The 18686-nt window shown below is 49.1% G+C and overlaps 1 protein-coding gene across 1 annotated transcript; it reads right to left on the bottom strand.

Annotated features, from left to right (window-relative positions):
• Window positions 1-16375: 16375 nt before the first annotated feature.
• Window positions 16376-18286, bottom strand: CHC_T00000447001 (hypothetical protein). Its single transcript, XM_005710079.1, has 2 exons — window positions 17563-18286; window positions 16376-17382 (listed from the first exon to the last, which is right to left on the bottom strand). The coding sequence occupies exons 1-2, from the start codon at window positions 18284-18286 to the stop codon at window positions 16376-16378; spliced, it is 1731 nt and encodes a 576-aa protein (XP_005710136.1).
• Window positions 18287-18686: the final 400 nt, after the last annotated feature.

Genomic DNA, 18686 nt, shown 5'->3' with positions numbered 1-18686 from the left:
GAATTCCCTGCAAGCCGTAATCTATTGGTACTCTTCCAATACCTTGCCGTCGCTGGGCCAGCTGAAAAAAATCGCAGATTTACAATTGGACATGGCAGTGCCTCATTGTAATATTTGGCGGTACCGCCATACGTGCTGGGCTGATCCATCTCAAAAACATCCCATATTAACCGCTGGGCATGGCCATGCAGTAGTTTATTGCGTTTTGGTACTGCCAAACAGACTGGAATGATCCAACGTTTGTTTCTGGTCGGCGATGTGCACACGTAGGATCGGGTCAATGCACCGCACCCGTGGTACCAGTTGTCATATAGGATGGGAGCAGTGTGAATTGCGAGCAAGAGTCAGTAGTCGGTTTACCACTATGTTAGCTCCCTATCTACATACGCTACGCAGCGCAATATACAGTCTCCTTGCCGATTCAAGCTCCGACGACCAACTGTTGTGGGGACAAGCGCATTTGTAAACTGAAGTAGGTTAGATACTGCGTGCAGCAGGCATGTCCGGCCGGACTGATTCGCGAAGCGTTAACGACAACTTACAATCCATCCAACACTTTCACGCAACAAGAACTGCCCAACTTCCGGCGCCGATGCCATGTGACACTTCCAATCATGACGGAGTTCAGTTTACCATGACTTTAAGTTCCGATGACCAACTGTTGTAGGGACAAGCGCAGATGTAAACTGAAGTAGGTTAGATACTGCTTGCAGCACGCCTGTCCGGCCGGACTGATTCGCGAAGCGTTAACGACAACTTACAATCCATCCAACACTTTCACGCAACAAGAACTGCCCAACTTCCGGCGCCAATGCCATGTGACACTTCCAATCATGACGGAGTTGAGTTAACCGTGACTTCAAGTTCCGATGACCAACTGTTGTGGGGACAAGCGCAGATGTAAACTGAAGTAGGTAAGATACTGTGTGCAGCACGCCTGTCCGGCCGGACTGATTCGCGAAGCGTTAACGACAACTTACAATCCATCCAACACTTTCACGCAACAAGAACTGCCCAACTTCCGGCGCCGATGCCATGTGACACTTCCAATCATGACGGAGTTGAGTTAACCGTGACTTCAAGTTCCGATGACCAACTGTTGTGGAGACAAGCGCAGATGTAAACTGAAGTTGAGGAAGATACTGTGTGCAGCACGCCTGTCCGGCCGGACTGATTCGCGAAGCGTTAACGACAACTTACGAATCCATCCAACACTTTCACGCAACAAGAACTGCCCAACTTCCGGCGCCGATGCCATGTGACACTTCCAATCATGACGGAGTTCAGTTTACCATGACTTTAAGTTCCGATGACCAACTGTTGTAGGGACAAGCGCAGATGTAAACTGAAGTAGGTTAGATACTGCTTGCAGCACGCCTGTCCGGCCGGACTGATTCGCGAAGCGTTAACGACAACTTACAATCCATCCAACACTTTCACGCAACAAGAACTGCCCAACTTCCGGCGCCGATGCCATGTGACACTTCCAATCATGACGGAGTTCAGTTTACCATGACTTCAAGTTCCGATGACCAACTGTTGTGGGGACAAGCGCAGATGTAAACTGAAGTAGGTAAGATACTGTGTGCAACACGCCTGTCCGGCCGGACTGATTCGCGAAGCGTCAACGACAACTTACAATCCATCCAACACTTTCACAAGACAAACACGGTTTTAATTCCGTCAGGTTTGCACGCAGACAAAGGCGATCTCATCACAAGAATTTGAAGATGGTCAGAGAGTGCGGACATACGCGGACAACAATGCAACCCACGTGCGTGTATATCAACCTACTTTCAGCGCGTTTCCTATCACGACGGCATCGACATCGATCAACTGTAGATCGGCCGTTCGCAGCCCCATCCACCAGCAATAGCACTGGCGATCTCTCGCTATCCTGATCACCCATACACCACAAGCGGGCCCGCCGTGACCCTATGGCATCGATCTTGCGCCCTCATACGCGAAACGAACTGCGTGGTTGTTTGTGTCCAATGATACCTTCAGTCAGCAGTAGATTGGCCAAGGAAGAGCGAGGTGTCCAACTCTTGACGCGATCGGCGAGACGTGTAACCAGAAGTCCGCCCAATTTCGATTCAGATGGGATGGGTGCTGAAATCTGATAATTTTCCAGTAGAAAACGCCACTCCGCGAATAATCAGGGTTTCCAGCGTCTGAAACACCAGGTCCCTATCTCCTTCATGCCATTCTTGTAGGGTAACCTTTTCTCCTCGTCTGAAAGTAGAATGCCCCGCCACCCAAAACATTGGCAGAGTGTTTGATGAAGTTGTCCCTCGATACGTGACAGGAGTTGGCTGAGCAGGCGTGGTACAGCGCCACGCGACGGACGCCATCAGTGAGACAGAGCAGTTGTATAGACTCTGAGTTCAGTTCCGCGGATATCCTCAGAGTCTTACGATCATCCACTCTGCATCTTACGACAGCCGCGTGAGGACTCTCGTCCTCTCTCTGCAAGACCACAACAACTGCGAACAGGTTCAATGACGATCCGACCGCCCCATTTGCATGCAAAAGCAATCCCTTCGTCCCTCCGCGCGGTAACATAACCTGGACGACACATCCCGGCTCAATCGTGTCATGCGAGTACGTCCGTGGGGACGCACTCAAGTAGCTTCTGCGAACGCGCCGAGCAGACGAGAATAACTTGACTTCCGACTTCTTTGACGTATCAAATTCTGGACGGAGATTTTCCAGGATGTTTGTAGCCCGTGGCAAAAGCTGCGACAAAAGCTCAGATGAATCTATCGTTTCTGTTTCTGATATGCAACATCTGGACAGCTAATTGACATCCTTTTCACAATTCCCCTCCCATCGTACGGAATCTCCGGTCCAAGCGGGGTTGACCTTCCCATTCGACCGCATCTCGTCCATCAACGGTTTGACAAATAAATCAGATATACTAACATCTGTGTCCTTCAGGAATCCCTTCAATTCATCCGAAGCCTGTGACAACTCGTTGCATGCTTCGCCGCGAAGCAAGCGTCGAAGGCCTCTCCTGCATTCCATCTTCAGTCCGGCATCCGAAGTTTGTGTCATAGTGCTGGACAGCAACGCCAACCGCCCTTGCCAATCATTCCCCAAACAATGACCCACGGCCGCTAAATGTCCTTTTTGGTGATTACCCCGGACTATGCACCTCTTCAAAGGTTGATGAGCAATCTCGAACACCAGTTCCATAAAGTGACGTACATGCCCGAAGGCAGGAATTGTGTGGTTGTACAACTCGATTAACCTGGGCAGGTTCGGCTTGTCCAAGCTGGGGCGACCTTTACCCACTCCTTGGCAATAATTTGCGCAAAACTTGTCTGCCTCAGTCACATACTTCTCAGCCCTTTCCAGCAAGTCTGCATGGTATTGAGCTCCATTATCACTTGTCACATACAAATAATCTGAGACACCATCCGCCTCTTCCGATGGCCACCAGTACGTCAACGCAATCAATTCCTGCAATTGCGTCAATAGATCCAACACAACAGTGGTTTCTTCACTCTGGATCCCCGGGAACAGTTGGTAGAAAACCGGAACGCACACGAGAAGCACACAGAACACACCTGACAGAGTCATGGAATTGAGTTCATTCTTGGAACTAAAAACTGATGATTGCCTCTTCAACCCATTGTCTCGGAGGGCTCCGCATATTGCCATGTCAGCTTTTGCCCTGAACGCAGCCGCGTTTCCTTGTCGGTTAATGACGTAGAAGCCTACCTCGATAACGTTCTTCGCGAGACCGGCCAGCAAATGGTCAGGCGCGACGACGTTGCAGCGATATGCCTCAAAACGTCCTGACACCACACGCTTTCCAGCGCTTGTTAACGGTATGTCAACTCGTACGCGCTCAAGTTCCCTTTGCAATGCAAGAAGAGGAGAACTTTCGTCACTAACCTTGTTGCTGTCTTTCATACCAAGCCGGTTTGTGTCTCGACTGTCAATTTCGCTGTTGCGAAGAGCTTCATGGCGTTCCATGCACCTCAAGGACGCCGTGCGGTGTGCATGGACTTTTGTCGTATAGCCGTATCCGCTCTCACCGACGCCGGTGTTCTTCCGAAATGTACAAAGAGTGCAGGGCGTATTTGCTGTATGTCCCATAACATCCAATGTTTCAGCGGCCGCTGGATAGTCAGCCACAAAACCCACAACGTCGACAAAGATTCTTACTCTCTCGCCGGTAGGCGTGTGTGCTTCCACACCTTCTGTTGTACACTTAACCAAGTCTGGAATGATTGAGAGCAGTATATTGTTCGTTGATACACCTGGAGGAGTTAATCCAATGATTCTGACAGACGATCGCGTGTTACGACTTCGCGGTGGTAGTCCAAGCGGGATCATGTAGCATCCACCTGCTGAACCCTGCGGATACAATGAAGAGAATGGGGAAAAGTCATCGCAGTATAGGAGAGCGCGATAGACCACGAACTTTGTTCCATCCATTAAGCGGCCGCTGTTTTGCATTCTTCTGTCAATGTTGCGGGTGCCTCCCGATATTTTGGGCTCTTGGAGGAGGAAAGGCAGCCCTTTCAAATGTTGAGTACCGAGCAGACGAAAGGGTTTGTCTGGAGTTCCATCGCCACCATCATTGAAACGCTGACCGGCCCCGTTTGCACTCATGTTTTGAAACCAAAACAAAGTGTCTGAGCTGAGACCTTCCTTGTGTTTCCAAAACCTAGAAACCAACATACACATTCTCGACGTTGCCACTACTTCACTTTCTGTAGGTCGAAGAAGGGTACAAATATCCCCAGGCAACACCTTCTTCGAAGAACGAGCCCTTGCTTCAAAATCTATCCCTCCATCTCTACGCCTCACAGATCTATTATACTTTTCCAATGGCGGTGCTGTACAAAACTGCCTGGCCAGGCAATTCTCCACGCCACGGAGAACCTTCATCGCCATGTTGGCGCTTCTTGTAACATTTCCCTCACTTCCCACGCACCACACCGCTGAAATTATACACTTCATTACAAAGTTATTCTCTGCGTTCTCATGAACACGATAGCCCAGCTTGCGCACGTCAAGTGACAAACGTGATGGAAGCAGTTCTGACAGTTCCAGTCGAATCACGGCACCCGGGAACGCCTGCACAGTACATGAACCATTGTGGACGTAAAGTGCTGTCGTAGCTTCCAATATTATCTGCCGCTCTGCAACCAGCTTCGAGCTTTCTATGCATTCTGCGTCCGCCACACCACCATGCCATCGACTGGATTTCGGATACATTGAGTTGAAGAACGGAGCCATCATGATGTCCACTTTCGCCCATTCACTTGGTGGAACAATACGAACAGGAGTTTTAGACCCGTTCGAATATTGTGATGCGGTCTCCTCGTTACCCCCCAAATTTTCAACCAATGACGTTCGGTTGAATGCCTTCTTCTTTCGTCGGACGACAAAGTACTTGAGGTCACTCTTGGGAAAAAGATACTTCAAAGCATGCGGAAAGAGAGTCCTCTGCACGGTGGAATAAGATGGGAACTTAATAGAAGGAGAAACCCAAGACAGTATATCTCTCAGGAGGTTATACTGTTTGACCGTATACTTTGGAGAGGACGGCGAGGGCGGTGTCGACTTGGACGAGCTCCTCGGGTTGGGAAGTGGGGTTGGGGGAAGGGGAAGAAGGGGCGGAGGTCGGGGCCATAGATGCTGGAGCCATAGTGGATGGACTGCGTCGACGCGCCGGGGGAGGAGCGGGTGTGGCGGGTGCGGACTTTGGTTAAGGAGCGAGAATGCGGGGGGAACGCGTGTGAAGATGAAGTACACAATCAAAACAAAAGGAGCGAGTGGACGACCCAAAGGGATTTCTTCAAAACTTGTTCAAAACTTGATCATGATCCCGATGCGGAATATGGATCCCGATTTACATTAGTGAGCTTACGCAAACCGGATTCTGCAGATTTCTGCAAACAATTCTGCAAAAAACCTTACACTGAAATTGCATATACAGAATTCTGCAATCAAGTCGTGACAAAAATTGCCGAAATGTGAGTTTTTAGTGAAGAGAATTTCAGCATGGTTGTGAGAAATGATAGGGACAAGTGTCGTGTAATTGGCGGTAGTTTGATAGGATACATGCATGATACACAGCGATACAAGGTTACCAATTCGTTGCCGCCACCGCTTGTGTCACCCTTACCCTCCTCGCCTCGTCCGACTTAACAACCCCTACCAGTTCCTTGAGCGCCTCCATCGGATTCCGCTCTCTGCCAAACACAACCGTCCCTCCCACCTTCCCGGCCTCCAGTATCTCTGCGGTCTCCCTAGCCGCCTCCACCCTCAATTCTGTCCTCACGTGCGACAACCCGGCGTTCAACGTCGCCGCCATTAACCTTGCAAACGGCCTCACCTTCCACATCTCCTTACGCATCTCACACTCGTCTCCCTCCCGGCCTTCCTCACGCCGGTCGCCTCATCGCACAGCGCGTCCAACCGACGCGAACTGCACGCGGGCCATGGCCCAACGGGAGGCCGGGTGGAGCGACGAGCTCGCCGACCCGCTCGCGCACACTCTCCTCACGGGAGAGCCGCGTGGTGCAGGCGCAGACCAGTTTCAACAGCTCAGGACGTGTCTCGCAGACTTTGCGCAGGAGTCGCACGACAGGCTCACAGCGCACGAACGGCGCACCCAGGAGCTGCTTCGTCGCATCGGCGAGGCGGAAAACGGCGGGCCCATGTGAGAGACGGGCTGGAAGTGGGGAGATAGCGCCTTGTAGAACTCGACGCTAGCGAGCTGTTGCATCGCGCTTGCGGTAGAGTCGGGTGCCATTGTGTAAATTGTACCCTGCCTGACAGCGCCGTTGATTTTCTGCACAGTGAGACGGCGAGGGAGACGGCGGGAGGGGCTGCCGCAAATGGCGGGCGGGACGAAGCGGAAGCGCGGAGTCGGCGAGGGACAGTGCTACACGAGCGCGATGGCATTACCAGCACTAGAAAGCGCAGTCTGACACGGGCGCAAAGGTGGCAAGCCGGAGCGAACCGTTCTGGGAGTTGGCCGTCTGGTCGGAAGCGGGAGGCACTTCGTGATGGAGGTCTAGATTAGCGGGGAATGCTACGACGCGGGGTGCTGCGGTTACCCGCGAGAGGGAGGGAGGAAGCGGGCGGTGGCGTGGGGGAGCCGCCCGCAACCTGAAACGCACACAAACTCTCCGCAAACATGTAATCTTGATAGTCCTTGATACAGTATCATGTGCCATTTTCATTGCCAAATCAAGAGTTGCTGTGGTGTGACAGAATGCGGAGTCGTGTAGATCGTCTGCAAACAGAATTGCAGAACGCGACTTGCGAAGGGACTTTTTAACGTCTCACCAAAGCTGTGCGATGGTCCTTTTGCCTCCCCCGCCCCATCGTGCAATCGACGGCTACCTCGAGCGCCGTCGTTGCGACGATGGTACCACTCTACAGTGTCTAGTTGTACTGCATGCCCTTTTCGTCTAATAATCCCATGTTTGAAAGTCTACGTTTGGCGTAAACGTTTTAGAAAAGTGTTCACAAATTTTTCAGAAATGGGTTTCGGCAATTGATGATGCAGAATTTCTGCATTTGTATTGCTGAAATTCTCGTTTGCGTAAGCTCTGTATTATGGACGTGTATGATCGCGAAGGAGGATCCCCACTCCATTTTCCAGCCGGGCCCGCTCGCTGTATCCACTGACATGGAGGCACCATCTACCATAACAACCCCAAGAGTAGGGTTCAGTTGTGTCGTGCCAATGTACTGTCACAAGACATGACATAATTGCCTTACCGGTAAGTCTTCTCGTGCGGCACTGAGGTATGGAAAGGTAGATGCTGTAGGGTACCAAATGATCTTACAAAGCTTTTGATCGAAGACGCTTTGCCGCACAGTATACTTCTGAGGCCTTCTGCCACGGATCCTGCTGCAGTGTAAAAACAGTCAAAACTATAAAGCACTGGACGTTTGTCAATCAATCGCAGCTCAATTTGCAAGCCTTGAACTGTGTTGCAGGGGAACATCGTTTCTAGAAACGCGTTAGTAATGCAGGCTGCACGGTTGGAACACGTTCCAACCGTGCAATTTTAGAACAGAGAGACTCGTCCCTCCTATGTGAGACTAATCGCAGTTGTGGACACTTCACTAAACTTGTTGTTGGCAGTGTAGTCGTAGACACCTGCCAAACATCCCTCCACCTCCGAACCAAGACATGCTCCTGATTTTATGCCTGCGCGGAAGTCACTCTCATATGAAGGCGTCCTCGTGTTCCGCCTCTCGCCTTAGCTGCCTCTCAACCTGGAAATCAGACTCCCGCTTGACGCTTTCGCGGGTAGATAAATTATAACCGTTCTTGTGGCACTATGCCGCGCATTAGTCAGAGAGAGATAGATGGGCGAAGCATTAAGATGCAAGAGCTATGGTTCGAGCAACCGAAAGTATCTGAAACCTCAAAGCAAAGAATTTCATTATCGTCTTGGACGTGACTTCAAAGCAGTGATGCGGCTGGTCTGGTGTCCATTTTCCACACGTGGATGGCCACACTATGCAGCTTCAAAGTGTTGGTGCGCACCAGTACAATATCAGCCTGGATGTAGTAGAAACTAACAGATATCCGTCCTATACTATATTTTACATTAAAAATGGCTCATCAAGCTAGACCAGCGGTAGGTTTGATACGATCAGAAAAGTGTGCTGCGCGCGCGCCAAAAAATCTAAAACAAATTTCGAACCACTAAATCTACCGGGCCATTCTAAAAAATCATTTCAGATATTGAAAATCTGACCTCGTAGTGTGGCTTCTTGGTGTCCCCTTGGGCGCGCTCACTATTTCAACACGAACTTAATCAAGGTACGCAACCTTATAAACGTATAGTGAGAGGTTCAGTGTTTAGGCTCGTATTCTCTTCACCCAAGGGACCGAAGTCGTACCTATAGGGCTAATACTGAGAGCGTTACCCACACCGCCGACGCACCTCTCGAAGGCAGAGTGCGGATCGACTAAACCAGTACACTGTAATGGTAGGTTTGGAGGGGCAAGGGAAAGAAGGAGGGCAGGTTGATGAGTGTGAGTGAAGGAGTTGGTACCGAGATTTACTTGGAGCCGTCTTTCGGCGATACTTATACACTTTCAGTGTTACACTATCCCATTACTTTGGCACCTGGTAAACCGTACTCACCATATGCGCGACCAAGCGCGGTCCTCTTCTGGCCCGTCCACACTGTTCTATTTCCACCTTACGAATTAACTATTGACCATCAGTGCACAACAGTTTCTACAAAATTCGAGTAACTGTAAACCATGGCCCTATGCATGCAATCGTTTCACACCTTACTAGTCTGCATCCAGACATGACAGAATATATTCTTGCTGTTGAAATTCTACGACCACATGCTGATATGCATGACACACAACGACAGGTTTGACACGTGTAAAATTGAAAACACTCCGCGTGACGAGCTCAGCAAGTTTGATTTTCAACGTGTACACGTGTACTTTCTGTACACGGGTGCACTCTACAGTACTTCAGGAGCAAGTTTGGTTTTCATCGTGTACACGTGTGAAATATGTACACGGTTGCACTGTACAATTCAATCTGAGCAGGTTTCATTTTCTCCGCCTGACACGTGTAAGACCTGGACACATGTCCTCATTTCACTGTCGAACGCGTACAGTACGCCTGCAGTCTTACAGATAAAGTTTAGAACCTTGGTGGCGGGTGCCTGGCACGTGCCAAAGGTTTACAGCGTCCATGGAGTGCAGCACGCGTACAGCAGGACACAAAGATACCGTTGCGCGAGTTTTGAATTCGTAAGGCAAAATGTGCACTGTAAACAGTCCTTGCAGGATTGATTTGAATTCGTAAGGCAACGTGTGAGCTGTAAACGTGCCTTACGAATTTGTGCCAGGCTGGATTTGGAATAGTAAGGGAATTTGTGCTTTGCTGTGCTTTGTTGTACTGCCTTACTAATTTCTCCGTCATGACAGTGGTAATTCGTAAGGCGGTTTTCTGTTCTGTTTGTTGGGCCATCGCCAGTTTGGCTGAGTAGCAAGACGGGCACATGTGTTAGAGCCAATACATTTGTAGTATGTGTGTCGTAGTGTTTGGTAGTAGAGTTCTAGAAGATTGCAGAAGTGTATAAGTAGTGCCAGAAGTTGGCGACTCAAAGTAAATCGGTACGCAATCCTTCAACTTCACCTCATCAACCGTCCTTCGATTTCCCTTTGCCCCGCTGACCTTCCAATTCTTGCGCAATGAACAACTTGGCATCTCTCTATTTCCAACAACGCAAAGTCCTGTCATATCTCAGTCCCCATACATGCCCTTGTTTCGTACCTTACTAATTTCGGTACACACTGCCAGACAACTATCACGGATAGCAACAATGTGCATCCAGACTTTCTACACATCTCACGTGATATCCGATGTGAATCACACGAGTACTGTCATCAACTTGCATCCAACGGCGCACTATGACGAGAGCACAGTACAACGTCGCATGCTGACGAGAGTATAGCACAACGACGCATGCTGATGCAAGAGTCGCATACAGCGTGACGCGTACACTGAATACTCACGTAAGTACATGTCTCTTGCGAGAAATACTTGTTGTACTTTTAATTCACATGTACTGTGCTCGGACACGCGCCGGACCGTATGTAGGCGACGTGTACAGGTGTACGTACACGCAGCAACCTGGCGATGTGTACATGTGTACACCGCACACAAGTGTCCAGCGCCAAGGCCACCCGTAATTACCCATTACAACCATGGTGAACAACTTGAAACCCCCGAAATGATGTAATTAAAACGTATACCGATCATTCAAGATATATCACCAGCATGACTGCATATAAGTGGACAATAACAGACCAATAGAATTGCAGCATTCGAACCGACACCCAACAGATTTGCAGTATTGCCTGTGTAGCCCTATAACGGTTCGGGCCAAATGCAAATTTTCGGCATTTATGCAAATTTGCATAACCCTCCAAAAGTCCACTTTCGTCCCCAGAACCCCAAAATCTGAGAGTTTACACGTGTCATGTGGTGATATGGGGTGAGGGTCCGGACCGTCGAGTCATGTACACGTGTCGCTCGATTTTGCACTTTCCAGATAACAGCATGTGGTCGCACATTTTCAATACACTGTGATCCTCCCTGAGGATCACTGTTTCGTCTCTCGACGATTCTTGGTCGGACCCTCGCTCAAGTCAGATTTCCAATGGCACAAGCCTTTCACCAAGAGCGAGGGTATCGGCAGCTACGACGATCACCGGCGTGATCGAAGGGCAGTCTTCTTGGATTGATATGGTACGTTGGCGACTAGGGACTACACCCACAGCTCACACAACGATTGCCAAGACCAAGCTGCAACAGACACGAAGAAGATCCACCAAGTTGAAACGACAGCGGGTAGACGGAGACGAACGACCAAGATGATAACGACAGCAAGTAGACGGCGACAGAACAAAACGAACGACAACGGCGATGAAAACGACGGCGGAAACGACAGCAGAAACCAAAACGAGAACGACAGCGGAGACTGAGAACAATCACTCACACAGCAGAATAATAACGTTGAACTGGGCCCATAACCAAATGGTAGGTCAGCGGGGCGAAGGGGATTCGAAGGACGGTTGATGAGGTGAAGTTGAAGGATTGCGTACCGATTTACTTCGAGTCGCCACCTTCTGGCACTACTTATACACTTCTGCAATCTTCTAGAACTCTACTACCAAAAACTACGACACGCATACTACAAATGTATTGGTTCTAACACATGTGCCCGTCTTGCTACTCAGCCAAACTGGCGATGGCCCAACAAACATAACAGAAAACCGCCTTACGAATTACCACTGTCATGACGGAGAAATTAGTAAGGCAGTACAACAAAGCACAGCAAAGCACAAATTCCCTTACTATTCCAAATCCAGCCTGGCACAAATTCGTAAGGCACGTTTACAGCTCACACGTTGTCTTACGAATTCAAATCAATCCTGCAAGGACTATTTACAGCGCACACGTTGCCTTATGAATCTGAATCTCTCGTGAGGTCCTGTCCACTGTCAATTACAACAGTGCACATTTTGCTTTACGAATTCAAAACTCGCGCAACGGTATCTTTGTGTCCTGCTGTACCCGTGCTGCACTCCATGGACGCTGTAAACCTTTGGCACGGGCCAGGCACCCGCCACCAAAGCTCTACACTTTGTCTGTAAGACTGCAGGCGTACTGTACGCGTCCGACAGTGTAATGAGGACATGTGTGCAGGTCATACACGTGTCGGGCAGAGAAAATGAAACATGCTCAGATTGTACTGTACACCGCAACCGTGTACATATTTCACACGTGTAGACGTTGAAAACCAAACTTGCTCCTGAAGTACTGTACAGTGCAACCGTGTACAGAAATCACACGTGTACACGTTGAAAATCAAACTTGCTGCGCTCGTCACGCGGAGTGTTTTCAATTTTACACGTGTCAAACCTGTCGTCGTGTGTCATGCATATCAGCATGTGGTCGTAGAATTGATGTTAAAATCGCGGTCTGAAAAATCTGCCGCAAAAATTCGTTAACCACTAGGCCACAGTCGCTGGCTTCTTGGTGTCCCCTTAGGCGCGCTCACTATTTCAACACTCCCCCTCGACCACGGGACGCCAAACACACGGCGCGGGTCACTGCACAACACACAGGCAGGTACGTTCCGAAGTGTGACACAAACAAACAAACAAACATTGCGCCGCCCAATTGCACACGGTGAGAATCGAACTCACGAATGGTAGCGTAAATCTGGGCCCTTAACCTGATGTTAAAATCGCGGTCTGAAAAACCTGCCGCAAAAATTCGTTAACCACTAGGCCACAGGCGCTGGCTTCTTGGTGTCCCCTTGGGCGCGCTCACTATTTCAACACAGAAGCACTTGCAAATGCAGTGTACGTTCGAAATCGAGTCACGTCACGTGCCATTCCCCCCAAGATGACCCCATACCACTTATGGATGAAATCTGTGCCAAATGTTGGTCATTTGCGTGTTTTCGGTTCAAAGTGTTGGTATACATTACCAAAACACAACATCCAGAAACTTGACGCCCGTGCAAAGGAGGCAATGTTTCTGGGGTATGCTGAAAATACGAAAGCTTGCAAGTTGTGGGATGGTGATTTGCACAAAGTGATCGTATCCAGAGATGTTACTTTTGACAAGTCCACGGGAGGCAAATCTCGGGAACCGATGGATACAAACGAGGAGGCTACAACTGATGATGACACAATCAACTTGAACATCGATGAGGAAGTTGCAAAAAATGATGCAGTGGCATCAGAAGCATCATCGCCGGATGAACAACAAGACTCTGATGAATCCTCCAACTCCTCCCCAACTCCAGGGGAGGACGAAACCACCGAAACAGTTGACCAACACGTAGTTGAGGAAGAAACGATTGATCCGCCAACTAATCTCCGTCGGTCCACTCGCGTTCGCAAAACGCCTGGGGCGTGGTGGGCAACAGCTTTGGTGACTGCTGGACTCCTTAGCCACGCCCATGTGATAACGGAAATCCCAAACTCGTACAACCAAGCTATGGATTCTCCAAAAGCTCGCTTCTGGCAGAAGGGCATCGACAAAGAACTTGCTTCACAACACAAAAACAAAACATGGACACTTGTTCCAAGATCTCAAGCATCAAACGTCCTGACGTCCAGGTGGGTTTTCGGAGTGAAGCAACTTCCTGACGAGTCCGGAAAATTGGTCGAAACTGCAAAGGGACGTCTTGTGGCACGAGGCTTTCAACAAGTAGAAGGCATCGATTACACTGAAACTTTCGCCCCTGTCATCAAGTTCACAACTATCCGTCTGCTGCTGGCACTGGTTGCGCACTTTGACCTTGAGCTGCATCAGATGGACGTGGTGACTGCCTTCCTCAACGGTGACCTTCACGAAGAAATCTACATGGAGCAACCTGAAGGATGCATCGACAAAGTCAAACCTGATTCGGTGTGTAAACTTTTGAAAGCAATCTATGGTCTTAAGCAAGCCCATCGCCAATGGCATAGTAAGATCGATGAGTTTCTGATCACTGAACTTGGTTTCAACACTACACGCAGCGACCCATGTCTTTACATTCGACGTCAAGGCAATGTCATCATGATTATCGCGTTGTACGTGGACGATCTGCTGCTAGTTGGAAGTGACTTGGAGGCCATATTATGGATGAAAAATGAACTCAACAAACGATTCGATATGAAAGACCTTGGCGAAGCGAAGACTTGTATTGGTCTAGAAATCGACCGTATACGTTCTAAACACGTCCAGGACCGTCACACAGTCGAAGTATGCCCAAGCAGTACTGAAACGGTTCAAAATGTCGGCATGCAATCCTTGCGTTACGTTACTCCGATGGAACAGTCTCGACATGTCACAATGCAAGTGGCCGAAACTGGCACTGATGACAACCCATGCTTTGAACCATATCGTCAGGCCATTGGATGTCTAATGTTCCTAATGGTCGGGACCCGCCCCGATACTGCGTTTGCCATTGGAAAGTTATCTCAACACTGTGCCGACCCTCACGAGTCGCACTGGTCAGGTGTGAAACGTGTTTTGAGACACTTGCGTGGGTCCCAGCATCTTGGAATAGTGTTTGGTAAAGATGATCTTGGTACGGAACTTCATGGGTATAGGGGCGCAGATTGGGGTGGATGCCTTGAATCACGAAAATCAACGAGTGGGTACGTGTACAAGCTTTGTGATGGGCCTATCAGTTGGGCTTCCCGGAAACAAACAGTAGTTGCAAAGTCTACTTGTGAGGCAGAATACATCGCACTCAGTGAAGCATGCAAAGAGGCCGCGTGGCTTCGACGCTTCCATGCCGATGTACTTGGTGCGATTTCGGATCCAACAATTCGCGTTGGATGTGACAACGCTGGTACGATTGCGTTTGCTCAGAACGAATCTACAAATCGTCGGAACAAGCACATTGATATTACGTATCATTTTGTTCGAGATGCAGTGCAGCGAAAACTGGTCACATTGTACCATTGTCCGACAACAGAAATGCCAGCCGATATGCTGACCAAACCACTTCGTCGCGCATTGTTTGAAAAGTTCGTGGGCATGGTTGGGCTTTCCGAGTGCAAAGCTGCGCAAAGCATGTGATCGAGGGGAGGTATTGAAAATGTGCGACCACATGCTGTTATCTGGAAAGTGCAAAATCGAGCGACACGTGTACATGACTCGACGGTCCGGACCCTCACCCCATATCACTACATGACACGTGTAAACTCTCAGATTTTGGGGTTCTGGGGACGAAAGTGGACTTTTGGAGGGTTATGCAAATTTACATAAATGCCGAAAATTTGCATTTGGCCCGAACCGTTATAGGGCTACACAGGCAATACTGCAAATCCATCGGGTGTCGGTTCGAATGCTGCAATTCTATTGGTCTGTTATTGTCCACTTATATGCAGTCATGCTGGTGATATATCCTGAATGATCCGTATACGTTTTAATTACATCATTTCGGGGGTTTCAAGTTGTTTACCATTGCTGTAATGGGTAATTACGGGTGGCCTTGGCGCTGGACACTTGTGTGCGGTGTACACATGTACACATCGCCAGGTTGCTGCGTGTACGTACACCTGTACACGTCGCCTACATACGGTCCGGCGCGTGTCCGAGCACAGTACATGTGAATTAAAAGTACAACAAGTATTTCTCGCAAGAGACATGTACTTACGTGAGTATTCAGTGTACGCGTCACGCTGTATGCGACCCTTGCATCAGCATGCGCCGTTGTACTACACTCTCGTCAGCATGCGACGTTGTACTGTGCTCTCGTTATGGTGCGCCGTTGGATGCAAGTTGATGACGGTACTCGTCTGATTCATATCGGATATCACGTGAGATGTGTAGAAAGTCTGGATGCACATTGTTGCTACCCGTCATAGTTGTCTGGCAGTGTGTACCGAAATTAGTAAGGTACGAAACAAGGGCATGTATGGGGACTGAGATATGACAGGACTTTGCGTTGTTGGAAATAGAGAGATGCCAAGTTGTTCATTGTGCAAGAATATATTCTGTCATGTCTGGATGCAGATTAGTAAGGTGTGAAACGATTGCATGCATAGGGCCATGGTTTATAGTCACTCGAAATGTGTAGAAACTGTTGTGCACTGATAGTCAATAGTCAATTCGTAAGGTGGAAATAGAACAGTGTGGACCGGCCAGAAGAGGACCGCGCTTGGTCGCGCATATGGTGAGTACGGTTTACCAGGTGCCAAAGTAATGGGATAGTGTAACACTGAAAGTGTATAAGTATCGCCGAAAGACGGCTCCAAGTAAACCTCGGTACCAACTCCTTCACTCACCCACATCAACCTGCCCTCCTTCTTTCCCTTGCCCCTCCGAACCTACCATTACACTGCATTGGCAAGTGCTTCTGCCCAGAACCCCTTTGCAACTTTCTTGTGCGCTAGCATGGAGCGCACCAAGTTTACCAAAGTTCTGTTCAGTCGCTCGGCGACGCCATTTTGCTCCGGTGTGTACGCTGTCGTCATTTGATGCTGAGTACCATTTGCAATCAGAAAAGACTTAAACTCCGTGGACAGATACTCACCACCTCGATCGGTGCGAAGCACTTTGATCTTGCGACCGGTGTGAGTCTGAGCAAGTTGTGCAAACATTTTGTATCGTTCAAATGCTTCTGATTTATGGTGCATAGGGTACACTACTGACCAGTTTGAGTGATCATCTATGAAGGTAATGAAGTACTTGGCACCACCAATGGACTGCACCTCTAAGGGGCCACAAACATCAGAGTGAACTAAGTCTAGACAGAAGTATGCCCGCCTCGAGGACCGCTCTTTTGGGATCACAGATCGAGTGGCTTTGCCGTAGACGCACGCAGAACATTTTTCAGAGATGCAATCATTGTCAGTATTGTTAATTTTATTAGACTCATTACCAAGTAGTTCGACTCCACTTACCACATTGTCACGAATCATCGAAGCAATACCTTGAGAATGCACACGTGCAAATCGCTCATGCCACGTTTGCAGGGTGGCAGCATGTGCAGATCCGATGTCACTGACGATGTCGAGAACGTAAAGTTCTCCAACCAATGTCGCAGTCGCCACTACAGTTGAGCCTCGTCTGATCATGCATTTTCCATTTTCGAACCCAACTTTTAGTCCAAGTTCAGTCATTCGACTGACAGAGAGCAGAGAGAACGCAAAGTCCGGAACGTGCAATACATCCGTCAACTTGCACGGTTCGATGCGGCCATTCACATTTAACTTCAAGTGAACGTCACCACGGCCGGCAACCTTTGCACTAGCCTTGGTTCCCATCTGAACAGAGGCGGATTCAAGTGGCTCATACGTCGCAAACAAAGATCGGTCATATGTAATATGAGCTGTACAAGCTGAATTTACGAGCCACGAAGGCAACATCTCGATATCGTTCGTGTGCGAAGCTTTCGACATCAGACATGTGAAGTCGACGCTGTTTACAACCATGTCGGGATCAGGTTTCTGTGTGACAAATGCAGATTGTTTCCGCTGAGACATACGCGGTTAATATCCGCTAGGAGGAGCCGGGCGACGCCCATTCAAATCCTTTCCCCAGCAGCGGGTTGCCGTATGGCCTGTATGACCGCAGTTCGTGCATTTGTAATCGTTTATGTCCCCATTGTTCGGGGCACGATTAACCAGAGCCGATGTCTGTGAGGAGGTAGACTTCATGTTTGCTCGTTGCTCTTCCTGCAGCAGACGACTTTTCACAAAGTCCAAACTGAATATCTTTTCCTCATTACCGAGAGCATCAAGTGCAACGATGAGAGCCTCGAAACGGGCAGGCAGACCGTTGAGCACTGCCATGGCCATCTCCTTGTCATCGATGTTTACGCTCATTGACTTGAGGATGGCTGCCAGCTGCTTGACAAGATTGATGTATGCAAGCATCTTTTCACCGGAAAGCATCTTCACAGTGTAGAACTCACGACGTGCAGCTAGTTTGTTCAGCAAAGTGTGCCTCTCAAACACGTTGACAATAGCTTCCCACATCTCATGAGCAGTATCAACATCACGTACATGCTCAAGATGCTCATCTGATAGGGAGAGACCAATCAGTGCTTTAGCTTTACTGTCACCTCTGATCCACTTCTTACGCTCTTCCGCGCGTTCCTCACTTGGAACTCTTCCCTCAACGATGTATTGGTCAACATCACGTAGAGCAAGCAGAAGTTGTATTTTCTGCTTCCACACGTAGAGGTTGGAGTCCGTCAGTTTGTCGATTCTGATGGATCCTCCTCCTCCTTGATCTTCCATTTTAGTGCAAATAAACTTCAAGTATTCGAAAATCCGTTCGGGGATCCCAAGCCGTTAACCGATAGTCAACACAATGGCAAGCCCACCCGTCTAAGAAATTCGATATGATTACTATGAAGTTGCACTAGGAGAAATTTGCGAACAGATATGTGAATTTTTTTGGATGAAATCCCTAACTATTCTGTTCACAAACTACCTTTAAGTGTGCGGCACCGTTCTCGTGGCACTTCAGGTGCCCGTGAGACTCAAAGACGCGATTGCAAGGGATACAACGCGGAGTCTCCTTAGCGTTGGCAACTTGAATGCGATGAGACCTAGACTGAATGTGGTCGTAAAAGGCCTTCGCACTATTGCCACTAACGCCGCACACTTTACAATACCGCTTATACCGCGGGCACAC

This window comes from Chondrus crispus, genomic scaffold, assembly GCF_000350225.1.
Source record: "Chondrus crispus Stackhouse genomic scaffold, scaffold_525, whole genome shotgun sequence".
NCBI lineage: Eukaryota > Rhodophyta > Florideophyceae > Gigartinales > Gigartinaceae > Chondrus > Chondrus crispus.
The sequence above is the reverse complement of the archived record's forward strand: the minus strand, read 5'-3'. Positions and strand labels throughout refer to the sequence as shown.